The sequence below is a fragment of the Panthera onca genome, chromosome E3 (genome assembly GCF_046562875.1).
Source record: "Panthera onca isolate mPanOnc1 chromosome E3, mPanOnc1 haplotype 2, whole genome shotgun sequence".
In the NCBI taxonomy this organism is placed as follows: Eukaryota; Metazoa; Chordata; class Mammalia; order Carnivora; family Felidae; genus Panthera; species Panthera onca.
In genome coordinates, this window is record NC_138354.1 from 7,072,927 (window position 1) to 7,100,403 (window position 27,477).

The 27,477-nt window shown below is 42.1% G+C and overlaps 2 protein-coding genes across 11 annotated transcripts in view; both read right to left on the reverse strand.

The window, feature by feature from the left end:
- Positions 1 to 22,369, reverse strand: part of TRIM4 (tripartite motif containing 4) — a 423,353-nt gene extending 400,984 nt beyond the window's left edge. The window contains exons 1-6 of one of the 2 annotated variants that reach the window (XR_009615055.3): positions 21,790 to 22,369; positions 16,725 to 16,820; positions 15,826 to 16,056; positions 11,446 to 11,468; positions 11,085 to 11,182; positions 6,728 to 7,697 (exon numbers count right to left, since the gene is read on the reverse strand). Coding sequence is in view for 1 of the 2 variants with exons in the window: in XM_060649452.3 (XP_060505435.3) it covers positions 7,111 to 7,697; positions 11,085 to 11,182; positions 11,446 to 11,468; positions 15,826 to 16,056; positions 16,725 to 16,820; positions 21,790 to 22,182 (1,428 nt within the window). In the remaining variant the exon portion in view is untranslated. Of the gene's footprint in view, positions 1 to 1,857; positions 7,698 to 11,084; positions 11,183 to 11,445; positions 11,469 to 15,825; positions 16,057 to 16,724; positions 16,821 to 21,789 lie in introns of those variants that run through there. The other variant, XM_060649452.3, reaches the window with a different exon arrangement.
- The window catches only part of GJC3 (gap junction protein gamma 3), an 80,019-nt gene continuing 69,343 nt past the window's right edge, over positions 16,802 to 27,477 (reverse strand). For 8 of the 9 annotated variants that reach the window (XM_078439867.2, XM_078439870.2, XM_078439874.2 and 5 more), the window contains one exon: positions 26,085 to 27,445. In XM_078439867.2, the coding sequence (XP_078295993.2) occupies positions 27,438 to 27,445 (8 nt within the window). In that variant the 3' untranslated portion in view covers positions 26,085 to 27,437. Of the gene's footprint in view, positions 16,821 to 26,084; positions 27,446 to 27,477 lie in introns of those variants that run through there. The other variant, XR_013552846.2, reaches the window with a different exon arrangement.

The window sequence follows — 27,477 nt, forward strand, 5'->3', positions numbered from 1 at the left end:
TATGTCTTCTTTGGAGAGATGTCTATCCAGAGCCTTTGCCCCCCCCCCTTTTTTTTTAATAGGATTATTTTATTTTTGGTATTGAGTTGTAGAAATTCCTTATATATTCTGGTTATTAACTCTCTATCGGATCACGGTTTGCAACTATTTTCTCCCATTCCATAGGTTACCTTTTCATTTTGTTGATCATTTACTTTGCTGTGCAATGTTTTAATTTGACCTAATACCATTTATTTTGCTTTTGCTGACTGTGCTTTTGGTGTCATATCTAGGAAATGATTGCCAAGGCCAACATCAAGGTTTTACAGTTGCAGGTTTTACATTTAATTCTTTAAGCCATTTCACGTTTTTTGCATAAGGATCCAATTTCTCAAAAACCACTTCTTGAAGAGCCTATAATTTCCCCATTCTGTATTCTTGACACCCTTGTTGAAGAACAGTTGACCAAAATGTCAAATTTAAAATATTTTATTTTATTAATTAATTAATTTATTTATTTATTAGAGAGAGAGAGAGTGCATGCAAGCAGGGGAGAGGGACAGAGGGGAAGTGAGACAGAGAAAGGAGATATTAAGGAGGCTCCACACTCAGTGTGGGGCGCAACAGAGGGCTCGATCCCACAACCCTGAGCTCAAGACCTGAACCAAAATCAAGAGTTGGACACTCAACCAACTGAACCATCCAGGCGCCCCTAAAATCTTTTATTTTTTAATAGAATTATAGCTCTAAAGTGATCCAAAAGCTGAAATGAAATAAAACTTATTATTTTATTAACTCAAAAGAAGACAGGAAAATAGTATTAGATTAAAAGCAGAAAGGCAAAATTTAAAACAAGTTCATAGATTTAAACTCAACTATATCAATAATTTCATTAAATATAAATGGACTAAACAGTTCAACTAAAAGCGGTTCTAAAAGAGAGTCTTACAATGGGCAAAGAAGAAAGACCTGAAAGTGTATGTCATGCTAAATGAGAAACAAAAATGGGATGACATGTCAATAAGCATTCCACACATCTACACTATGACACTGATAATGGTAAAACTAAGGAAAGACAAACTGTAACCTTCAATTTTTTTCAGAGAACTCTGATCCCTTTGACTCTGGAAATCTTTTCCATTTAAGAGTTATCTATCCGGGCGCCTGGGTGGCTCAGTCGGTTGAGCAGCCGACTTCGGCTCAGGTCATGATCTCGCGGTCTGTGAGTTCGAGCCCCGCGTCGGGCTCTGGGCTGATGGCTCAGAGCCTGGAGCCTGCTTCCGATTCTGTGTCTCCCTCTCTCTCTGACCCTCCCCGTTCATGCTCTGTCTCTCTCTGTCTCAAAAATAAATAAACTTAAAAAAAAAAAAAAAAAAAAGAGTTATCTATCTTTGGAGTGCCTAGGTGGCTCAGTCGGTTAAGTGTCTGACTCTTGATTTTGGCTCAGGTCATGATCTCACGGTTCATGAGATCAAGCCCTACATCAGGCTCTGCACTGACAGTGTGGACCCTGCTCGGGATTCTCCGTCTCCCTCTTTCTGCCCCTCTCCCCCTCAAAATAAACTTAAAAAAAAAGGGAATTATCTATCTTCTGCATTCTTTCTTTTAACCCTGAAAATAGGCCAGGTCATTGAAGAATATAAGGCTAAAGTGTCAACATCTAGATTCTGGAGCTGTGATTTTCTCTTTCCTGAGTCTCTTTGGCTGCAGGAATGTAGTCTATAAGTTATAAGTCATTTTTCCAAAATCTCTTGAGTCTTCAGTTACTTGGGTTTATTCATTGTGTCTCCTTTCCACCTTTCTGTGTTGTTGTTGTCAGTTCATACCCCCTTACACTTTCAACATACCAGAAGATGTTTAAAGCAAGTGTTTAAAACATTAAAAGTAACAATGTATTGGGTTTTTATTGCCTCCAAAAAAAGTGAAATGTATGATAACAATAGAACAAGGACTGGAAAACAAGTTCTACTATTATAAAGTCTCTTTCTACACATTAAGTGACACGTTACTTGAAGGTAGATTCAGATTTTTTCAAAATGTATACTGTAAATCCCATGGCAATGACTAAAAAGGTTTTTAAAAGAAGTATCAATAATAAGTAGAGGAGATAAAATGAATTTTATTTTTTAAATATACAATAAAACTAGAGAAAGCAGAGAAAGGAAAAAAACTTAGAAAAAATTAAATAAAAGAACTAGCAAAATAATATATTTTCATCCAACTATATCAAACAATAACTTCTTCTGTTGCAGTTTTATACGTTTATTTGACAATCAGTGGTTAGTTCTCATCCACATCTATTACCTGTAGATTTTTGACAGTGATGATGGGTACATATGTAACCAATGTGTGAAGCCTGTTTGATGAATCTTCATCCTTGCTGTTTTTTGGACAACCACACATGGACATGGTGTGAAACATTCCTTATTCCTTTGGCCCACATTGGTATCAATGTGCACATCTGAAGTTCACATCTCCTTCATGGCAAATTTCCAAATTTCTTTGAGTGCCCAAAGGGCACACTTCTTGAAACCCACTCCATGGATACTTGTGAATATTGATGGTGTATTCTCTTGTCACTACCTTGATGATAGAAGAATAGCCCTTCCTCTCACCACCCTTCTCTGTGGGAGCTATTCTGCTGGGCCATGTTGGAAAGAAACAATAACTTTAAAGGTGAATAGTTTAAGAATAACAGTTAAGAATGGAAAGACTATTTGATTTAAAAAAAAAAAATAAAGCAAGGGGTCCTCCAGAAAAACAGAACCAATAAGATGGATGGATCACTGGCCATTGGCTCACGTCACCATGGAGGACAAGAAGTCCCACAATCTACTGTCTACAAGCTGGAAACTCAGGGAAGCTGGTGCTGTAATTCAATCCAAGTCCAAAGACCTGAAAACTAGGAGAACTAATGGTGTAAGTTCCAGTTGGGGTCCAGAGGCTCAAGAATCGGGGATCAATGGTATAAGTCCCAGTCCACATCTGAAGGCCCAAGAATCAGGAGCGCCAATGTCCCCGGGGCAGATGGATGTGCCAGCTCATGCAGAGGAGAAACTTGCCTTTCTGTTCTATTCAGCTCTCCACTGATTGGACAATGTCTACCCACTTTGGTGAAAATGATCTTTTTTTTTACTCAGTGTATCAGTTCAAATGTTAATCTCTCCTGGAAATACCTTCACAGACACACCCAGAAATAATGTTTTACCAGCTATCTAGGCACCCTTTAGTCGAGTTGACACAATTAACCATACAGAGGTCTCACAAGAAGTCTATTTTAATATTATGATATATTATGACAGACTTGCAGTTTCAGCTCCTACATGTAAAGAATTGGGAAGTCCTAACTCACATCCTTACAAGAAAAAGATGAGAAAACTGAAAAGTAATGGCTTTTCCTGCACTCATCAGAGAATTTAGGTTGCATGGCAAACTGCCACCCCAAAATCTGGATAGACAAGCAAATCCACAGAGGCAAAGCTAAGACCTCCTTACCTGAAGCAAAATCCAACAGAGCTATAAACTTATAGGAATAAATAATGGTTTTGATGAAGATTGAGTGTGAGGTTGAGTGTGGGCTAGCTTAAGGGTGAGAAACTTCTTGGAGCTGCAGGGTTGGGCAGGGGGCTGGAGAGCATATATTCATGGGTTTAACTCCAGGAACTCCACCAAATTCTCAGAATTAAAAGTTGAGGAAGATCTCCTCCTACCAGAGTCAGGAGGGGGGAGGAACAGAAATCACTGGAAAATGTGCCTAGAATGCTCTACATAACAAAAGCCCAGTCTCCAGGGGAAAAGATCTTAGCAGAGCCTTATCCACTGTCACACAGTGTAGACATTGGTGCTTACAGCACCAATGCATATACCCACCAACTTTGAGGGCGAGGCAGTGCAAGTCTAGGTTGAAATCTGAGAGAGTCAAGACCATCTGGAGAAAGTGTAGGATAGTTATTGCCAAACCATCTTCTGGAAAGTCTCTGAATTAGTCCCTCAGTTAGTTTCTGTGGTGAAATAAGCTTGAGAAATCCTGTGTAATAAATACCTCTTCCAATATGTCATAACATGTTAACATAGTAAAGACTCAGAAAAATCCCTAAGTAACACTGAAAACTATTACAGTCCTGTTTGTATATCAGAAGCATCATGAGTTTACTTCATTTTTAGTAAATATGATACCTGTGTCCCAGCTCATACCTGAGGGGAGCCAATATCAAGACTCACAAAAGAAGCAAAAAAAAAAAAAAAAAAAAAAAAAAATATATATATATATATATATATATATATATATGTATTATATACACGTGTGTGTATATATATGTGTATATGTGTGTGTATATATATGTATGTGTGTGTGTGTGTATATATATATATATATGTATATATATATATATTAGGTGGAGTAAGAGAAGAATATTTTTCTCTGTAAAAGATGCAAGTTCTTTAATAATAGTGAAGGAAACCAGAATGTGTCAGCCCAAAATATGCCTCTTTAGCATAAAAATTATTTTGAGCTGAAGGCAATTAAGAGCAGCAAACCCAGAAAAAGCTCCCCTTTTCCTGCCTGCAGACAAGATATACATTCTCCTTTTGCTGGAGACAACACCAAAGAGGAATCTGCAAACATTTCCTCCATTAGTTTCCTCACATGCATTTACCTTCCCACAGACTGCCACACCTGGAAGGCTAAGACGTTCCTCCTGCGTCCTCCACAAATGTATTGTTCTTTATTAAAGGTACTATGTAAACCAGAATTCTAAGCCTCCACTTTGAGTTGCTCTTCACTTTAGGTTTCTCCTGCATGGTGTGTGCTGCGTGTGTTAGTAAACTGTTTTTCTCTTGTTAATCTGATTTCTTGTCAGAGGCCCAGCCAAAAACTTAAGACAGGTAGAGGTAAAGTTTGCCTCCCCTATGGTAGTATGACAGGGCTCGTGAAGCCTTGAAAGAGGAGGAAATGGTCTGGAATCACTGCCACCAAAAATGTAAAAGGAAGTCAAGGGATGAAAAAATAAAGTTTGTTCACCAAGGAGCTCAAATAGCCCACTTGAAGTCAGAGAGCAAGACTTTGTAGCAGAACCAGTCAACCTGGCTCAACAGCCCAGGAGGAGGATGGAGGAAGGGTAGCAATGAGTTTCCCAAGGACCGGAAACGAACAAGGCAGACACTGGGGGAAGTCCTGATGGGCAAGTGTATTTGCTTCCTAGGGCTCTGTGACAAGCCACAAACCGGCGGCTTAAAATAACAAAAGTTAATCATCTCACAGTTCTGGAGGCTAGAGGTCCCAAATCAAGGTGTTGGCAGGAGCATGCTCCTCCGGAAGCTTCTAGGGAAGGGTTCTTCCTTGCCTTTTCCAGGTTCTAGCAGCCCTCAGCTGGCTTGTGGCAGCATGACACCAATCTCTCCCACATTTTCCCTGTGTCTTCACACGTCACCTCCGTGTGCACCACAGATTATTACTATTATTATTAGGGTGCCAGTTACATTGGGTTAGGGCCCACCCTAATGACCGCATCTTAATTTCCAAATAAGGTCATATTCACAGGTAGGACTTCAACCTATCTTTCTAGAGGACCCAGTGCAACTCCTAACAGCAAGTACTTTAGAAAGTTAAGGAGAATTCAGCAGAAATCACTGAATGAGGGGGTTGCTCAGGCTGAAGAGAAAGACAAGCCAGGATGGGCAGAGACATAGGAGGGGAGGAGGGGTTAGGGAGGGTGCTATTAAATCACTGCCAGAAAGTCTACAGAAATCTGGGAGGAAACACATTAAAATGTTAGAAGTGGTGAAATTAACAATAACTTTCAGCTTTTTATACTTTTTGTATGTTCCGAATTTTCTACCATAAGTGGACAACTTTTACAGAGAGAAACAATCATTATTTTTAAAATAACTACCCAGTTCCTGTCACAATCCTGAGAGCTTATACTCTAGAAAACAAAGATAAAATGAGGGAAAACACATATAAATGGATAAAAATGTGTAACAAAATAAAAACCCAACACGGAGATGTTGCTGACATGCAATCTGCATTCAATAAATGCTCACAAAGAGCATTACAAAAACCAGAAGCTTACAAAGACCAGAAAAGGGCACAGGCTTTTACCTCAGACTGATCTGGATTTAATCCCAGCATTCCCGTTTGCCAGCCAAACAATGCCGAGTGAGTTACCCCAAAGGTCTGTTTTCTTACTTGTAAAAAGAGGATTTTAATTGCCATGTCACACCAAGCTTCTCAGGAGTCGTACAAGAGCATTAATGAAGAGGCCAGAAGTGCAGTGTGCATACTTGGCAAGTGCCTCCCAATGTTTTAGATGTGACGTGAATACCTTGCATACACAACAGTAAGAATTTGACAGATGGAAACATGATCAACACTTGAGGGCGTAGGCGTGGTCGGGTGAAAAAGAGTCATAGCCTGGGCAGAGTAAGGGAAGATTCCCTCAACTTTCTGACCGGGAGGTATCAGTACTTACTGGAGAGTAGAGGAATTATGTGACTGAGCAGAAACAGTCTACAAATCTGTCAAGTTTCAGGAAAAGAGACCATCCTATACAAAAATGCAACCTGAATTGCCTTGTACGGTGAGGGAGCAGTAACCTCCTCTGACAAGAAATTGGGGATTAAGGAAATTCCAACAGTTCAACAATGCTAGCAAAGCCCACATTCCCTCTTCCTTTCCACTGTCACTGAGCTCTCCTCAGTTCCAAGACAGCCACTAACGTCAGAAGAGGGGCTGTGTCTCCTTAAACACCTCTTTTTTAAAGCTACATGATCTTTCCCCAGAAGCATCTTGGAACATTTCTCATCCCAGCTCATTGGCCAGAATTGCCTCGCATTGGGGAGAGCTGCCTCTCCTGAAGCACAGGGAGGGTGCACACCAAACAGCTCAATGAGGAAGAACCAGAAGAGGAGGAGGGACATGGGGCAAGTGGGTGCCGGAAAGGCCACCAACGGGCTCCACCATACTTTCTGTGCACAGCACACACAGGGAGCTGAACAAGACATCAAATTAGAATCTGAATGGACAGTACTGATGTGCTACCTGGACCAGTATGTACAGAGTGAAAGAAGAGGGCCAAGGGATGCATGGCCCCAGGCTAGGGTACAGGCAAAGATTCCTGGGTAGGGGAAGACTCATTTCCCACCAGTCACTGCTGGGATGACTAAAGATGCTAACGGACTCAACCAAAAAAATGGCCGGAGGCAGGAGACGTGAGGACAAGAGAAAGTGTGTAGATGAGCTCCATCCACAGCGCTGTAGAAGGAGATGTCCCCAGCCTCGTGATCTAGGAAAACTCCCACCCGGTGAAGAGCAGGCTCTTGCTTGGTAGGACTTACAGAAAAGCTTATTAGGGGCCGGTAGCCAGCAGAACTCCAACAAATAGCCCAGATTCCCCCATGGGGGGACATTTTTGAACTATCAACAATCCCCATGATGTCCTCCCGACATACCCCCACGGCAATCTCCAGGCTATCTCGGCTCTCAACTTCCCAGTAATGTTTCCCTGAAGTGAAAACGTTTTTTCCCAAAACACAGGGTAAGTGCTGAAATCTTTCCACAGACTGTGTGGTCTTCGGAGGGGTCCTCCATCCACTAACATAGTCCCACGCTGAGGAAAACAATGGCCAAGAACTGGCTGATGCTCCATTTTTCACATATCTCCCTTCCTGGGAGAAGACAAGTTTGGGATGGGCCGTGTCTTCAGCTAGATTTACAGCCACTGCAGAGAAAATGAGAGCAGAGATTTATAATGTGACAACTTACCACCAAACCTCCTCCAGAAATACCCCTCTTTTCCAGCTTCACCCCATCCTTCTCCTGACAAGAACTGTTAGGGATGAGATACCCCACTGCCTCTCAACTGATCCTCAGCTGGGTGTGGCCTTAAGCAAAGTGAAATCTTCGTTTCCCTTCTGCTCTAAAAGATTAAGACCTAAAAAACAGGGGGCTCATTATTTCATGGCCCCAAGTCTTCACAATCAGCATAAAGTTGGGAGAACACTAACAATTCTGACTTGTTGAATCAGGACCAGACCAAGATGGCTGACAGGCTGGTTCTTTGCCCTGGGACACAGAAAAGTCATCGTTAGCAAGTTTACTCTTTCCTGGTTCCAGCTGTTCACTGGGAAGCTCCACAGGCCCCTAACAGATCACTCAAAATGGAACTCACTATTCTGTGCCTTTCCATCCTCTTGAGACGAATACCCCTTCACATGCAGACATCTTGTCTTCTGTGTTCTCTGTGGTGTAACAGCACTACCTTCACCCAGACAACTCACACTTTGAAATCTTGAGGTTATCTGACTCCTCTCTCCCTCTGACCTTTGATGGCTTATTAGTCACCAAGTCCTATCAAATCCACCTTTGGAAATACCACCCAGGTTCCTTTCCTCCTCTCTGTCTTCACTGCCACTGTCTTCACTCAGACTTTCAGCACCTTCCACTTTAACGGTGTCTCTAACTTCCTCCCTGGCCTCCCTGCCTCCCAATTCTCTTCCCTCCCAGACTCTCCATGTCTCTCTAGTTGCTCAAGAGGATTTTTTTAATCAGAAATGGATGTTAGGTTTTGACAAATGTTTTTTCTACATCTACTGAGGTGATCATATAGTTTTCCCTTTTTCAGTTTTCCAATGTGGTGAATTACACTGATTTTTCAAATGTTAAACCAACCCTGCTTTTCTAGAATAAAACCCATTTGGTTGTGATGCATTATCTTTCAATATGTCGTTAGGTTCGATTTGCTAAAATTTTCTTTAGAATTCTTCTGTCTGTGTTCATAAGGGACGTTGATCTATAGACCTTTTCTCTCATAATGTCTTTGTCTGATTTTGGTATCATGATAACGCAGGCCTCGTAGAATTATTTTTGAGAGAGAGAGAGAGAGAGACAGGGAGACACACAATCTGAAGCAGACTCCACGCTCTGAGCTGTCAGCACAGAGCCCAACACGGGGCCCGAACTCACAAACCGTGAGATTATGACCTGAGCAGAAGTTGGACACTTAACGGACTGAGCCTCCCAGGTGCCCCTGGAGATTTCTTTCTTAAATGTTTGGCGAATTCAGGGAAATATGATGTCATCTTTATTTTTCCATTGTAAGTAACGTCCTTTTTCTCTTCTTGCTTTGGAAATTTTCTCTTAACATTGGTTTTGGTGTAGTTTCCATCCTATTTCTTATTCTTTAGGGCTTGCTGAGCTTATGCGATCTGTGGACTTAGGGTCTTCATCAAATTTGGAAAATTTTTGGCCATTATTTCTTCGGATATTTTTTCCTATCTCATCCCTATCCCGTTCATCTATTCAGGGACCCCAATTACCACATGTAAGGCTGCATGATATTGTCCCCCAGCTCACCAATGCTTTTTTCATTTTGTAAGGTTTTTTTCCTGAGCATTTCATTTTGTAGTTTCCACTGCTTCATCTTCAAGTTCACTCACCTATTTCTCTGTAATATCTAATCACGTATTAATCTCAACCAGTGTATTCTTTGTCTCAGTCACTGTGGTTTTATCTCCAGAGGTTTGGTCTGGGATTTTTTACATCTTCCACGTCTCCAAGTGCCTCTTTACAGGATAGTTATAATAACTGTATTATAAAGTCCTTCGGAGCTTATTTTAATATCTGGATCAATCCTGGTCAGTCTCAATCGATTATTCTTATTATGGGTCATGCCTTCCTAACTTTTTGCATACCCGGTAATCTTTGATTGGATACCAGGCATTGTGAACTTAGATTGTTAGGTACTCATTTTTAAAATTCTCATGGTTTGTCTCAGGATAAAGTTACTTGGAAATAATGTGATCCTTTTGGGTCTTAAACTCATGACTTTTAAGGTGGGCCCAAAGCAGTACTCAGTGTAGGGTTAATGACTCTCTACTAATGAGGCAAGATTTCCCCAGGAATTAGGAGTTTTCCAGTCTGGCTGGTAGGCACAGGCATTGTCTAGGCCCTGTGGGAGCACCAGGAACTGTTCCTTCTAATCATTTTGGAAACGGCCTTCCTCAGCCTAAGGTAGTTTTTCACAAGCATATGCTAAGCATTACTCTGCTAAATACTCAGGGGGCACCTCCATAGATCATCAGGGTTCTCTCTATAGACGGCCCTCTCCTCACCAGTACTCTGCCCAGTACTCTGCAAGTTCTCACTGCTTTGTTCTCCCTGGACTCAGCCCCATTCCTCAGCCTGGCTCCACCTCCACTACCCCTCCCTGCAGTAGCCTGAAAGCTCTTTCAAGGCTAGAGGCTGGAGCCATCATAGAGCTCACCTCATCTGTTTCACATTTTTCAGGGGTCCCTGGCCTGCACTGCCTGATATCCAGGGTTGGGAAAACTGTTCTCTTCATGTGCTGTGTCTGTTTTATTTTAGTTTTCTTAGTTAGCTAAGTTTTAGGCCGAGGAGTAAATCCAGTCCCCATTACTTCATTTTAGCTGGAAGCAGACACCTACCACATGGTTCTTCATCAGAGATGTGCACGTGAGAACCGGCTATGTAGTTCTGACAACACCTATGTGCCTTGGTGCTTCCCTGGAGATCCGGTAAGTTTATCTTCAGACTTTCCTATGCTCCTCTTCTCAACCTCAGCTCCTGCCTTTTCCCACAATGCACCTTATGGTTTAGTCACATCGGATACCCTCCCCTCCATTTCCTCCACGCCTTGGCTCACACTGCTCCCTCTGGTTACATGAATATGCCTCCATTTTCCACTTGGCAAACTCCTACTCACGCCTCAAATCCCAGATCAATGTCACCTGTGTGTGAAAACCCCCCCACTTCACCCCCAACAGAGCTCTTTCTCTGTACTTCCGTAATATTTTATTCATACCACCATAAACAGTACATCCCACTATGTTACAGTAAGTGATATGGGTCTGCCTCTCCAGTTTGCTTAAATTCTTAGGCCTTTTTCTTTCTGTATCACTGGCACCTTATAACCCACAGTATATGTTAAGTAAATGCTTCTTGAATGAAGCACATATCCATGTATTCCTAAGTAGTTTTTACCACTTTTCCTGCTGGCTGTATGCTCTGTTTCCTCTTTCCCTTCCAGACTTTTCTCATTGCTTATTCTCTTATTTAAAGATTTCTAGGGAGCTCCAACCTTGCTCACCTTGGAATCGCTTCAGCATCTCCTTCATCATGGGTATCCTGCACACAGCCTTCACTGTTAGAACTTCAGGGGAATAGTTCACATCCTGGTTCTCACTCCTAAGAAAAGTACAGAGGGTTGCTCTTCTTAAAGGGGACAACTCGGGCAGCCAAGACCCCCAACTCCTGCGGAAGGTTCCAAGCCCAAAGCTCACACCGCCACTCTCCCATTCCCCCCTGCAAAAGTCAACAGTAAAATCCCTCCTCCATGGACTCCCAGGGTGTGCCCAGACTGTTCTACGGACCCCAAGCCTGTTTCCCCTCTCCTCAGCCTGTATCTTTACCATTCCACTCAGGCCCCATAAGAAAGCAGCCGCTCATACCTGGTCAACACATCTTTTGGATTCTGTGAAGAGAAGAAAAACATAAGTAAGCTATGCCCCTTCCTCCTGAGATCTGGTACTCAACTTCGGGAGCAGGTATTTTTCTGTCAACCGCTTTTGTCGATGTCATGTATGCTCTCATGCTGCCAAAGCCAATGGACTGATACGTGGAGTCTTTTTCTTCATGTGACCTCTCTGCACCATCTGACAATGTTAACCAATCCCTGAAACCCTATTCTTTCTCCTTTGCCACCATGACACTAACTCTCTCCTGGCTTTTTGCCTACTTCTCCATCTATTCTCTTTCAGACACAGACATTAACAAGTGTTGCTTGAGGACGTGGTAGGAACATAAAATGGTTCAGCCACTTTGGAAAACAGTTTGGCAATTTCTAAAGAATTAAATATAAATATATGACACAGCCCAACAATTCTGCTCCTACTATCTACCCAAGAGAAATGAAAATGTACGTCCACACAAAGAATGTCAGGCAAATGTTCACGGCAGCATCATTCCTAATAGCCAAAAGGTGGAAACAACCCAAATGTCCATCAACTGAAAAGAGAAACAAAACGTGGTATAGTCTACAATGAAATACTATTCAGGGATAAAAGAAAAAAAAGGAATACAAATACAATACTAATATATGCTATAACATGAATGAACCTCAAAGACATTATAAATGAAAGATTCCATACACAAAAGACCACATTATTATATGACTCTGTTTATATGGTATATTTCAAAAAGGGAAATCTATAGAGTCAGAAAGTAAGTTGTCTAGGGGCTGGAAGCAGGAACAGAGATTAACTATAAATAAGCACAAAGTGATCTTACTGGGGTGATGGAAATGCTCTAAAACTGGACTTTGGTAAGGTTTCCACAACTAGGGAAAATTATAAAAATCACTTATTTAATGATAAAAAGTACACTTTTAAGTGTATGGGTATATGTGTGGGTGAATTATAAGATATGTACATTACACCTCAAGAAAGCTTTAAAAAAAAACAACAAGTGTATCAAAATGGTTAATTACCACATGAAGAAGTGCTCAAGCACATTAGTCATTTGCAAAATTCATCTACCCTTTGGAAGGAGGAAAGGGGTGCTGACTGAGGGCCTGAGCTAACATTCTATACCATTCAGCTAAAAGTAAAGAGCTGACAATTCTAAGCACTGATGATCACACAGAGCCACTGATCTCTCTCACACTGCAAGTAACAGTGTAAACTGATACAATCACTTTGGAAAACAGTTTGGAATCCTCCGTTTGGAACCAACAGATGCCCTGTGACTCGGAATTGCTTTCACAGGTACATAACTGACAGAAATGTGGACACATGTACACCAAAAAAGACATGCTCATAACTGCTTTTTTGTAACAATAAAAACTAGAAACAACCCAAATTTTGCTAACAGTAGAGTGAATGGTGTTTTTGGTATATTAGTACCATGGGATACTACAGAACAGGGCCTTCAACCTGGCACTATTAACATTTGGGGCTGGAAAAGTTTTTGCTGGGAGCTGGGGGGGAGGTGTCTTCTGTGCATTATAGGATGTTTAGCAGCATCTGTGGCCTCTACACGCCAGACGCCGGTAGTAGCCACCCTCACGTTGTGACAACCAAAAATGTCTCCAGCACTGCCCCCTGGGGGAGCAAAATCCCTCCTGGTTGAGAAGTTGTACACAGTGATGGAAACAAATGTCTGCTGCCACCTACGACAGCCTGGGTGAACTTCACAACATGATGTGGAGCAAAAGCAGCAAATGCTGAAAGAGTAGTACTCAGAAACAGACAGAACAGTGTGAGAAGTCTGGAGGGAGAACACCCTCAGGGAGAAAGGAAGGGGTGTTGACTGGGGCACGCAGAGGGCGCCTGGCAAGCTATTCATGTTCTATTACGAGACTTGGCCGGTGGTTCCGTGGGTGGGTCACTTGGTGATAATCTGTCAGGTTTATGATTTATGCATTTTTCTCTATGGATGTTATACTAAAATGTTTTTAAACATGTTTATTTTGTTATGACAGTAAAAATGATGTTGCCCGAATCCATGGACACAAACGATACTTAAAGATGAAAGTATAGTTTAAAAACATTTACCAGCAGGGGCACCTGGGTGGCTCAGTCGGTTAAGTGTTCAACTCTTGATTTCAACTCACAGCTCTTGAGGAAATCAAGCTCTGCATCGGGCTCTGTACTGACAGCACAGAGCCTGCTTGGGATTCTCTTTCTCCCTCTCTCTCTCTGTCTCTCTGCCCCTCCCCTGCTCACACACACACACACACACACACACACACTCTCTCTCTCTCAAAATAGATTAAAGTAAACTATAAAAAAAATAAATAAATAAATAAATAAATAAATGAATGAATGAATTTACCAGCAAACAAAAGGGTCAATGTAGATGAGCTAGGCATGCCAGCTCCAGAGGCTGAGAAAGAACTATAGAGCAAACCCAAGAACTAATAAAAAAAAAAAATAAAAACAAAAACAATAAAAGCAGATATTAATGATTTCACTGCATTATTTGTAGTGGTAATGGTGTTGGGGCAACCTGGGTTTCCAACTTTGGAAGAAGGAACTGACAAAATGTGGTAGGTAGACACGTGGGTTCAACGTACTGTATAGACAGCGACAGGAATGGATCTTAAAACATAGTACCTAAGGGGCGCCTGGGTGGCTCAGTTGGTTAAGCGTCCAACTTCGGCTCAGGTCATGGTCTCACAATTCGTGGGTTTCAGCCCCACATCGGGCTCTGTGCTGACAGCTCAGAGCCTGGAACCTGCTTCAGATTCTGTCTCGTTCTCTCTCTCTCTCTCTATCTCTGCCCCTCCCCCTCACACTCTGTCTCTCAAAAATGAATAAATGTTAAAAAAAAATAAAAGAAAACAAAAACATAGTGCCTAAGGAAAGAAGCAAGAGATGGAATGCAGCAAGATTAAATCATTGCATAAATTAAAAATACATAAACCAAAGCAATACTGTACATTGTATAAGAACACATTCAAATGAAAAGATAAAAATTAGGTAACAACAGAATTTTTTTTCAATGTTTCCACAGTTCTTTTTTTTAAGGTGTCTATACAGTTCTAAGAAGAAAAGAAGTGAGTTATAGGCTAAAAATGATGAAATAAAGGAAAAATAGATGGATAAGTGAATAGATTAGTAAAATAAGTTCTCTCAGGCTGAGATTCTATAATCCAGTTCTGTCTTCTTTAATCATTTCCCTACCGTTGCACTTATGTTGGCTGATATATATTTTGTAAGTATTCTGCTGGTTCATGCATATCTTTGAGGTTTCAGATTCTGAGTAGATATTAAACCTCTATTTAAAAAATTATTCCAATGTGTTATTTCAAAGATTCTGCTGAATATACATTTGGATATGTAACTGAACATCGTGGCTTAAGCAAGCTGTAAAAGTTGTAGACAATTCTTGGAAATCATTACATTAACATAAGCTATACCCTTCCCCTAGCAATTTCTTGCTGAAAATAACTGGTGAGTGGGTCCATGTGTCTCTCTTCCTTAAAGGTAGAGCAGAATGTTGTATCCTGGTGAGGAAAAAAAAGTAATCACAGACTGAAGCGCTCTTCAACAATTCTTTCCTCCTCAGTCACGTGATGTGGAAGAGAGAGTCTGAGGAATCTAAGACAGTTACAAATATTGGATCCTATCCAAAAACTGAAAGAACCTATAAGGATACTTTACTTGCTGAGGATATAAAGGTAAAGATTATATAATAAACTGCCTTAAAGTTCCAAATCTAAGTGCTAATGAATTACTTTTTTTTTTTTTTTAAGGAGGCTTCATGCCCAAATGGGGCTTGAACTCACAGCCCTGAGATCAAGAGTCACATTTTCTACTGACTGAGCCAGCTAGGCGCCCCTAAGTGCTACCAAATTAGAATTATAACTTTTTAACAGTTGCTAGATATTAGAAATTATTTAAATGAATGTACCTATCAAAATCTGAGGCTAAGAGCAAAGTTATTATCAAGCTATGATTATAATGATTAAAAATTAGTAAGGAAGACAAATTTATCTTAAAAACTACTGATACAGTTATCTCCTTGGTGATTGTAGGTTTGCTTTATTTTACTATTTTAACAAAGAGTCATAAATGTATAAGTAACATGAATGGTAAAGTCTTAGATGTGCTTCAGACCCGAGGCAAACCAAGTGAACCTGGGTATCTCCACAGCACCTGAGCTCAGCATACCTAAATGTTGCGTTAATTTCCTCTGAATGGTGAGTCTTTGACTCTTTAACTGTATAGTGACAGTAGTACACAATTATCAACAGAGAGAACCCATTTCCTCTATTAAACCCACTCACCAGGAAAGACAAGAGGGAGTTCAGTGTGTGACTGTCTCACCTGCAGCAACTCCAGGGTGGGGCTCTGGCTCTTCCTCCCGACCTCTAAGATGAGCTGCTTCAAGGAAGTGATCGTCTGATGGAGCTTTAACGTGTTCTCATTCTGTTTCTTCTTCGTCTCTTCTTCTTCTTTGCTCAGTCTCTGAAGAAACAGTTGCTCTTCTTCGGCCAGGAAGTGGTGCAGCTTAGCAAACTCTGCACCGAATCTCATTCGCTGGTTCTTCATCTTCTCCTACGGCCACATGACACTTGCTCAGTCCTTGTCCTGCCCTTGCTCCTAAATTCCATGCACGTGACTCCCCAACAGTCCATGGCCCCTCCATCCCAATCACCTCCTCCAGAAAGCCCCTGCCCACCCTCCACAAATTCCCGCTAATTTATTTATACTCACTTGGTATCTTTGTACTGGCCTGTATAGTATTAGTTCATTCTTTGTGACACTTGAGGCTCTACTACTGACAGCAATGCCTTGTTTGTGTACTTTTTAAACTAAAACACACTTTCACATCTATTACTCAGTTTAGCCTCCAGAACACCTACTGTTTGGTCTCATTAAGCTTTGGATGTGCTTCTGTGTGTGCACATCATGCCTCCCAACTAGACCAGTATCTCTGAAAGCAAAGTCCATTTACTTTCCACGATGCCATGGACTCAGACCACCCATAACCTAGGGAGTATATTTAGGAAAAAGTGGAAAGGAGAGGGGTACCACCTTAGAGAGATGGGGATGAAGTATGTGGTACTCCCATCGCCCAAAGCCACAGGTCAGTACAGACACACACTTCCTGATCTATCACCTTATCTGCAAGGGGCCTGACCACTCTTAACATCATGCAAGCTCCTCCCAACAATACCGAAGGGTCTCAGGGGCAAGAAAGGCTCAACCGATTCTGCTATTACCTTCCACTCAGTAGCATTTTTCACTTCCATGTCCTGCAAATGCATGGCTTTCTTCATCTTGGCCGTCAGACTACACTGAGTCTCAAGAAGTTTCTCCTGCCAGCAGAAACACATATCAGAAAGCATCTCCGCAAACATCTTGCTTGTTCAGAGCTGAACAGGCAATGAGATTGAGAAAACGTTGAAGACAGTTACAGAATTAGGCATAAAAAGTATTCTGATCTGAAATCTTTGCAATACTCTATAGAGCCTGCCTATTAAGTTGGCAAAAAATGAAAACTGTTAGAGGCTTAATAAATACCTTGTACTGGTGAGGGAGGCCTCTGACACTGTAATAGTAGGAGACTTGTAAAAAGGTGCCATCCTTTTGAAGGGCAACTGACAGGATTTAAAACCATCTGAAATGTGCATAATCCTACTTCCAATAATCTGTGCAACAAGACACTAGCAAAAATAATATGTATAGGAATGTTCACTGCAGCAGTATTCATTATCCATTCATGGGGAATTATTAAATAAATTATGGTATATTGATACTCTGTGCCAATCTCAGGTAGTTCTCTCTATATATTGATGTGTTTTATTAAGTAAAAAAACTATACTGTAAAACAATAGTATTGTATAATTGTTTTGAAAAGAACAAATACACATGTATCTGTGCATGATGTGTGTATTTAAATAGAAGAAAAATCTGGAAGAACATACACCTAAAGATTAACACTGGTTATTTCTGGGGAATAGAAATGGCTTGGAAGTTTGGGAGGGTGGAGACTAAAACTTTTATGAATTTCGGTCTTGATTTTAGAATTTAACAACCTGAATGAGCTATTAAAGAGTAAAAGGAGTCGATCAGCATTAACAAAAATGGCTGTGGAGGGACAGCACCTGGTAGCATAAGGTCAGACATGACCTCAGACAGAAGCACACAGGTTAGAGACACACACGCACGCACACACACACACACACACACACAAGAGGAAAACCAGCAAGAACAGATGACCAAATGGCTGTGAGAGAAAGGAGTCCAGATTTTGCCCCTGGGTTCCGGCTTGACAACTAGAAGGACTGTGGTCTATTTACCAAATAAGGAAATACAGGGAAATGAGCAGTATGTAAATGGAAGGGGGAGAATTAAATTCGACTTTACTAAATTGAGTTTGGAGGGGGGTGTCCCTGATGAGTACAGTTAACAGTTAAGGGTCAAGAGATCTGAGCTGCAGAAGTAGATTGAGGGGGGAGGGTTAGAGCACAGGCAGCAGGTGCAGCCAGGGTATGAGTAAAATCCCCCAGTAAGAGTCTATCAAGAAGGCAATACAGGCTGGAACAAGGAACAACCACACTTAAGGGGTGTGCAGAGGACAAAAACCCTGCCAAGAAGCTAAGCTGAGTGGTGGTTGGTGAAAAACCCAGAGAGGATGGTTTCTCACACACCAAAGGAAGAGAAAATTTAAATAAAAACCAGTGAATACCGTCAAATGCTGAAGAGTGGCCTAGGGCAGCTTTCTGGAAGTGTAAATATGTGTCAAAATAAAAAGCTAAAAGGGAAAAAAAAATGAACAGAACTAAGAAATAAGCAGGGCAAGTTTTTTTTTTTCTTCCCTAGGAGAATAATGAAAACCAGTCGGTGTCACTTTTCTTCCCACACTTACAAATGACAATGTCTACAGCAAAATGAAGTCATTGGAAAGAGCGACACCACCAAAACTGGTGAAGGTGTGGAGCTGCCAGAGCTCCCCCACGGCCACATGGTGCTGGTGGCTGTGCGAAACAGAACCACCACTCTGGGAAAAGGTCCGGCGTCAAACTAAGCATACATCAACTTCTAGATACGGGAAACATGAAAGTGTGCATCTATAAAAATACCTCTATGAGAATACTCATACCAGCTTTATTCATAAAAGCCAAAAACTGGAAACAACCCAGGTATGCAGTGATGGAAAGATGGATAAGCCAACTGCGGTATGTTCATAAAATGGAATACGACTCAGCAGGAAAAAGAAACAGGCTACTGATACACACAAAATGGGTGAATCTCAAAATCGATACGCTGGGCAAAAGGAGCCCATATAAAGGAGTACAGACTATTCTTCCCACTTTCATGTTTGCTTGGAAATTGCATAGTGAAATGTTGGAGGGGGCAGATGAAACTAGGTTGCAAAGGGATTCCATTCACATGAAGTTCCACAACAGGCCAAAATAATCGTCAGTGCAAAAAGATTAGAACAGTAGCTGGGTTGGGAAGAGGGAGCAGATTAACTGGGAGAGAGGATGGAGGAGCTTTCTGCAGTGATGACAATGTTCTTTTTTTTTTTTTTTGTCTTAAGATTTAAGAAAGCACCACACCCAATGTGCAGTTCGAATTTACAACCCTGAGATCAAGAGTTACATGCTCCCGTGACTGAGCAGCCAGGCACCCCAGTAATCTTTATCGTCTTTATCTTAAGAAGGGCTTAGGGTGCCCAGGTGTATGCATTTGTCAAAGCTCAGCAAATGTACACTAAAGATGTGCATATTTAATTATATTAAATGTGACTTCAAAAACCACCACTAATGCTGAATGTGGTTGGTTGGCGGTAAGCATGCTAAAGTATAGGAGGAAGTGGACTATCTGCAATTAACTTTAAATGCCTCAAAAGGAAACAAGAATTGATGGATGCAGAGAACAGACAGATGGATAGATAGGTGATAAACAGAGTAAAATGCTAATGGCAGAACCTAGATGTGGGTATACTGGTATCATAAACTTCGTCAAACATTCATGTTTGCTTGGAAATCGCATAGTGAAATGTTGGGGGGGTGGATAAAATTAGGTTGCCAAGGACTTCCTATAGTTCTGTTATACGTCACAAAATCACCTGTGTTATTTTCTTTCTAACACTATGTTTTCTAATATTATATAATCTACTTATTACCTCTAGTTGTTAAACAGGTATATAATCCTGCTATTTGGAAAGCTATTTCAAGTAATTTTATTCCTTTATCAATTATACAACTGCCACTCTGTAATCACTGTCAACTTCGATGTATATGGGAGGACTGCAATCAGATAAGTAGTTCTTTTGAATGTGATCAAGATTTTTTTTTAAGTTTTCACTTTTGTTTAATAATGAAAAAAATATTGGGGTGCCTTGGTGGCTCAGTCAGTTAAGCATCCAACTTCAGCTCAGGTCATGATCTCACGGTTCATGACTTCAAGCCCCGTGTCAGGCTCTGTGCTGACAGCTTAGAGCCTGGAGCCTGTTTCAGATTCTGTGTCTTCCTCTCTTTGCCCCTCCCCCACTCGCACACTGTGTCTTTCTCTCTCCAAAATAAATAAACATTTTTAAAAATGTTTAAAAATAATAATGAAAAAATATTTTAAATAGAATTTTTCAATTTTTAAAAGCCCTTAACAATTCCAGTATTTGTGAATTATCCTGTATTGCTGGTTGTATTCCAAGATTCTACCTCTTTTTTTTTGTTTTGTTTTTTGTTTTGTTTTTACCTAAGTCTTTTTGAATCCTACCACAACTGAGATCTGAAAAGGGGCCCCTGAATGAAAATGGTAATTCCAGGGAGATTAGAAAAATCCTTCCCTACAATAACAGAAACTGCCAGGAGGTGGCAGGAGGGCAACACCAAGCAGTTCTCCAAACTTAACTGCCACCTTCCTCTCTCCCTCTACCCTCCAAAAATATTAAGCAACTTCCAGTCCTCTCACATTGATCACATGCCATTCCAAGCAGCCATGCTGAATATGCTGTTCCTTTGGCCTGAATATCCTCTCCTTTACCTATCATACTCACCCGTCAAAAGTGAGTTCATGTTCAACTCCGTGAAGCCATTTCTCCTCAGACCTTCCATGTACTCGATACAAACTTGAATAACTCACTTACACACTGAACTTATTGGTCTACATGCTTATGTACCCTACAAGACAAGGCTCCTGTCCTTATCCATTTATGTCCAGATTCTAGAACAATGCCTGGCCTACAGTAAGCATAAATAAAGGTTACTGAGTGAAGGGGTGGATGTATAGTTCATAGTGCTACTTTGCATATTTCCTGTTTGTAGTCAGTTGATAAAACTGTATGGCATTTTATAGTTTACAAAATACTTTAAGTTGTATCGTTAAACTTGTGTTTTCAACCAGTACTTACTAGATACCAATTCTGTTGGAGACCACTGGAGTTACACCATCAGTATAGAAGGGGGTAGGGCTACTCTGGAAAGGATGATGAAGGAAGGTCTTCAAGCTAAAAGCTAAAAAGATGTAAAGGATGGAAGGTGTGGGTAGAGAAAGAGAACAGACTTGAAACAAAAGAAGGCAGTGTGGCTGGAGTAAAGTAAGATAAACTGCTTTATTCAACTGAAGCGCCTTAATCCATAGAATAGGCAGGACAGATTAATCTCCAAATTCAAACAGTAAGTGATTTTTCCCAACTGATGAAGGAAGCTAGTATCAAATCCCGGCCTCGCACTTCAAGCCAGCTTTTCCCAAATCATCAGTTGTCTATAAACCCTGTAGATATACACCTGCACTGTCTAATACAGCATCCATTAGCCAGGTGAGCACCCAAACTGTGGATAGTCCGAATTGACATGTGCTGTAAACGTAAACACAGATTTCAAAGTCCTATTACGAAAAACGTAACTAAAATGTCTCACTGATAACTTTTCATAGCGATTGATGTCAAATGATAACACTTTGGAAAACTGGGCTAAATAAAACATATTATTAAAATTAGCATCACCCGTTTCTTTTAACCACTAGGAAAGTTTTATTACATCGTGTTTCTATTGGGCGGCACTGGTATACACCCCCTAGGTATGACTGTCTTAAACTAGAAGCTCCCAGAGGCCAATACTTTGACAATTCTATGCAGACCCTCCCCATCTCAGTTTTAACCCCAACTCTGAGATCTGTGTGTCGCTTAATTTCTTCGCACAGGTGGTGGGGGGCGGGGGAGGTCGTACTTCCAATGGGCATTGCAGCCACCTCGTAGGTCTCTCATGACAATGGCCTACGACATGGCATGACAATGGTATTCCGGGAATACCGGCAGCCCCGCTACGGCCGGCTCACCCGGTAGCTGGCGAAGGCCTCGTCGATGGGCGCCATGGTGTGCGTCTGGTGCTCCTGCGACTCCCTGCACACCAAGCACACGGGCCGCTGGTCGTCCTCGCAGAAGAGCCGCAGCGCTTCCCAGTGGCGGCCGCACAGGCCGGGGGGCACGGGGCCCTGACGCCGGCGCCGCGTCTTCTCCGTCAGCCGGGCCAAGGCCCAGTTGGGCCGCAGCGCCGCGGGCGCCGACGGCTGCCGGCACTCGGGGCAGGGGAACGCGCCGCCGCCCGGCGCCCAGCTGCGGTGCAGGCAGCCGCGGCAGAAGTTATGGCCGCACTCGATGGACACCGGGTCCTCGAAATAGTCCAGGCAGATGGAGCAGGTCAGGTCTTCCTGGAGGTCTTCGGCTTCCATGCCGATTCTCCGCCCCGGGGTCGGGGTCCGACGCGAGGCGAGGGAGTGCGGGCGGCGGGGAGGGGAAAGTGCCGTCCCTCCTCCGGGGCCTCGGGACCAGTCCCGGCGCGCGCTGGCCAACCGGCGGCCCCTCTCCGCGCGCGCCGCGGGGCCCGAGCGCGAGCCCGGCCGCCTCGGGGTTTCGGCTCCTCGAGGGCGCCGCGGGGCACGACGGGACGCGGGCTGCCCCTCGGGCCAACAATAGAGATGCGGAACTTGCTCCGGGACGCCTAGAGAGGACCGGAGGAGCCCTCGCGAGCCGAAGCTGGAGGAGCAAAGCGAGGCGGCGCTAAGGAGTTTGGCCTGTCCTTCACGTTGGAGAGGTGAGGTCAAGTTCTGGCGTCCTTGGCGAGCTGCAGTCGGGCGGGCGTTCTGGGAGTGCTGCAGCGCCAGGGCCTGGGGTGAGGGAGGTCTGTGCAGCTGGGCGTGGAGTGGGGGCGAATGAGGCGCCGGGCCAGTTTAGGCTTGCTCTCCCTGAAGTCCGTTCTTTCCATTCAGCCTTCATTCTTGGCCTCCACCCTCAAGAGCTAGTCGAGTTCTTGGAAAGGCAGGATTTCCTGCTGCCCCCGCGAAGCCCACCTACTCTCCTGGTGTTGGGTGAATTGGAGAGCCAGTATTCCAGGACGGGAGCAGGAAAGGGAGCGTTTAGCCGCCCACGAGCTAGTGGGGTGATGGCTGGTCGCCCTGCCACCCTGATTTCCCTCTCTTTCTTCCCAAGCACCCGAGACAAACACCAGGTAAAGGAAGCCCATTCTTTGAGCATAGGACACGTTCACCCAGCGCAGATGGGGCTTCTAACAGTTAAGGCAGGGTAAAGAATCTCGGGTTAGATGATCTTACCCACATCTGAGACTTCCCACCGGTGTCTTCGGTGGATCAACTCCTAGGAGGTCTGTGGGTATGGGATGCGCTAAGCCAGCTCGGGGTGATCCGCTGAGTGGCTGTTATCTAAGATGCTAGAAAGGAGCAGATCCTGTAGCTTCAGCCCCAGCTGCCGGAGCCTGAGGAGGTCAAGACCAGGTGCCAAAACAATGCCTGGGGAGTGGAGCTGGAGCTGTCATAAGGAGGACATTATAAAGGATCTGCTGGGATGAGAAAAAATGAAATATGGCCTTTCGTAGCAACGTGGATGGAACTGGAGAGTGTGATGCTAAGTGAAATAAGCCATACAGAGAAAGACATACCATATGGTTTCACTCTTATGTGGATCCTGAGAAACGTAACAGAAACCCATGGGGGAGGGGAAGGAAAAAAAAAAAAAAAGGTTAGAGTGTGAGAGAGCCAAAGCATAAGAGACTGTTAAAAACTGAGAACAAACTGAGGGTTGATGGGGGGTGGGAGGGAGGGCAGGGTGGGTGATGGGTATTGAGGAGGGCACCTTTTGGGATGAGCACTGGGTGTTGTATGGAAACCAATTTGACAGTAAATTTCATATATTAAAAAAAATAAAAATAAAAAGATTGCCACCTTAAAAAATAAAAATAAAAAAATAAAAAATAAATAAAACTTCACATACTTGGAAAAAAAATAAAAAATAAAAAAAAAAGGATCTGCTGGGACCAGAGAGTGGGTGGAAAAGAGATCAAGTTTTTTAAGTGGGAGTGATTAAGATTCAGAAGCATGGATATATCCCTTTTGGTATCCAACTTGTAGTACAGCAACCATTTTTCTACCTCAAGAAACATCCATTGAGGCTTTCAACAAGCAAAATGCTTGCCTATTTCAGGGAATTGTCTGTTTCCCTTCATTGGAGTTTTTATTTTATTGTTGTCTATTCCTTTTCTTTTCAATGCAAGTTTAAATTCTTCTTGCATCCCAATATCAGATACTGCCTTTCCCATAATATGCTCAGTCAGTAGTTACCGAATGTCCAATTAAATGACTTGGAAAGGGGATTCCTGTGATCCGTTTTGGGATTTTTGACAAAAGCCCAACGGAAAATCTACTTTTTTAAATGTTTCCAAAAATATAAATAATAAATAAATAAATAAATGTTTAAATTACACAACTAATAAATGCATTTTCTATGAAAATTAGAATACTGTATTGAGAAGGAATCTGAATCTTAGTATGGACCAAGAAGAAAGAAATGCTCTCATCAGTTATTGATGTTTGCCATGAGTGTGACATAAGTGCGTATGTGTCTATATGTCTTCCTGTGTACTGAATGACAAACATAAGGTCCCATGACACCTTAAGGTTCTTATGGCTTCTATCCTGCCATATGCCTGAGATAAACTTCCTTCTTTACTAAAAATAGTGAGCCCCGCTAACTTGCCATTTTATTCATACGGAATTGCAAGCGACCCCAAGGAGCCAAACAACCTTGAAAAGAAGGATTCACACTGCCCAATTTCAAACCTTATTACAAGTCTACAGCAATCAAAACATGTGATACCAGGATAGGGATAAACATATAGATCAGTGAAATAGAATTGAAAGTCCAGAAATAGTGCCATACATCGACAAGCAATGGGTTTTCAACAGGGATGCCAAAAACCATTATATGGAAGAAAAATGGGCTTTTCCATAAATGATGCTGGGACAACTAGATACCATGTGCAAAAGAATGAAGTTTAACCCTTATGCCATATATAAAAATTAATTCAGAATCAATCAGACCTAAATGTAAAGCTAAAACTGTAAAACTCTTAGAAGGAAATGCTGGTGTAAACCTTCACAATCATGGATTAGGCAATGGTTTCTTAAATATGACACCAAAATCACAAGCAACAAAAGAAAAATTGATAAATTGAATTTCATCCAAATTAAAAACTTATGCATCAAAGGAGACTAACAGTGAAGTGGAAGACAACCCACTAAATGTTGAAAATATTTGGAAATCATATGTCAGATAAGGACCTAGGAGCCAGAATATATAAAGAACTCAACCAAAAAAATACAAACAACCTAATTTAAAAATGGGCCAAGGATGAGTAGACCTTTCTCCAAAGAAAATATACAAATAGTCCATAAGCATATGAAAGATGCTCAACATTGTTTGGGAAATGCAAATCAAACCACAGTGGGATACCTCTTTACCTCACTAGGATGGCTACAGTTTTAAAAATCAAATAAGAAAGAAAAGAAGAAAACAAAAAGAAAAAAAATACCAAGTGTTGGCGAAGATGTGGATAAATTGGAACCCATTTATACATTGCTGTTGGGAATGTAAATAGTACAGCTGCTGTGAAAACAGTTTGGTAGTTCCTTAAAAGGAGTTACCATATGCCCCAGCAATTCCACTCTTAGGTATTTACCCAAGAGAGGTGAAGACATAGTCACACAAAAACTAGTATATGAATGTTCATAGCACCATTATTCATAATAACCAACAAGTGGAAACAATTCAAAAGTCCATCAACTAAAAATGAACAAAAAATGTGTGGTGAAGCATACAATGAAATACTAAACCATAAATGGGAATGTAGTACTGATTCGTGCAACATGGGTAAACTTCAAAAACATGGTGCTGGGGCGCTTGTGGCTCAGTCAGTTAAGTGTTGACTTCAGCTCAGGTCATGATCTCACAGTTTGTAGGTTCGAGCCACACATCAGGCTCTGCACTGACAGCACTGAGCCTGCTTCGGACTTTCTGTCTCCCTCTCTCTCTGTCCCTCCCCTGTTCACACACACACTCTCTCTCTCTCTCTGTCTCTCTCTCTCTCCAAAATAAATAAATAAACATTTTTAAAATAAATTTGCATATGTTTATAAAAAAACAAACAAACATGGTGCTAAGTGAAAGAAGCCAGTCCCAAAGACCATATATTGTATGATTGATTCTATTTATATGAACAGTCCAGAATAGGAACATCTATATAGAGAGATTATATTATTGGTTGTTTATGTTTGTTGGGGGGGGGGGGTGGGAAGCATGGAGGATTGCGGGTAAAAGCTAAGGATAACAGGGTTTCTTTCTGAGTTGATGAAAATGTCCTAAAATTGTATTAACAGATGTGCAATTCTGTGACTACTAAAAGCCATTAAATTGTATGCTTTAAATGGGTGAATTATATGGCATGTGAACTATTTCTCAATAAAGCTATTTCAAAAGGGTTATCAAAGAGGAATTATGAATGATGACATTTGCTTTTTTCCATCCTTGGTCACTTGGCTGGACTCTGGTTACAGTAGATGAGGGATTCTTTATAAAACACTTGTATAGCAGAAAGAAAAATTATTAATTTTCTAGTTGCTGCCAAAATGTCCCCTGGGGGACCAAATAGCTTTCCTTAGCAACGAGCCTTCCTACTTTACCTAAGGATAATTTGGGATTCAGAAGGAGAAAACAAAACTAGGTAGCTGCTCTTGTTGACAATTTGAAGGCAAGGAAGGAGGGAGGGGAAGATGTTTCTGCAGGAAGGTGACAGGCTGGAATACCCTTGGGCAGACTTGACAGAGAGACTCCAGAAAAGAGACGCTTGATATTTAGCTTTATGTTATCTGCTACCATGATGTAAACCTCCCTTCCTGAGTCAGCAGCAAAACTCTCCTGTCTTTTCTGTGTGGAAATGAGGGGAATGAGTTTAAAAAGTAGCAATTTGATGGGGATTGAGCCTGGGTGGCTCAGTGGGTTAAGCATCTGACTTCAGCTCAAGTCATGATCTCACAGGTTCATAGTTCAAGCCCCACATCAGGCTATCTGCTGTCAGCACAGAGCCCACTTTGGATTCCCTGTCCCCCTCTCTCTCTGCCCCTCCACCCCAAAATAAATAAATAAATAAACATTAAAAAAAATAAAGGACATTGGGTTAGATATGCGTGGAAGGCCAGTCTGAATATGGCATATGCTGCGGGGCTGGGGGCATCCATAGGTTACAAGACTTCAAAGTTGGGGGGAGCAGAGAAAGTGGAAGAACAGAGGACAGGGAAGTAGAGTCACTATGACAGGAAAGTCGCATTCAGCCACAGGAATGCCAACAGCAGCGGTCAGAATTTATTGCACAGGACAGGGGAGAAGCACAGCTTTACGGAGGCTTCTGCTGGCTAAGTCTGGAACCAAGCCCATGATCATTGTAAAGCTGATGCCAGAGGATTCTGGCAGGAAGGCACAAGGGGGAAATCTCCCAGGAAGACTTAGGCAGCGTGGCCCACCATGGCCCTTAGAGATGCTTCAACGGCCTCTCATTTGTCACAGAAGTAAATCCCCACTCACTGGATGTTCGGAAGAAGATCCAATCGCAGAGTTCCCTTCAGAGGCGAACCAGGTGGCTTCATAACTCTGCAAAGTAGAGAATCAAGCAGGAGCTGAGA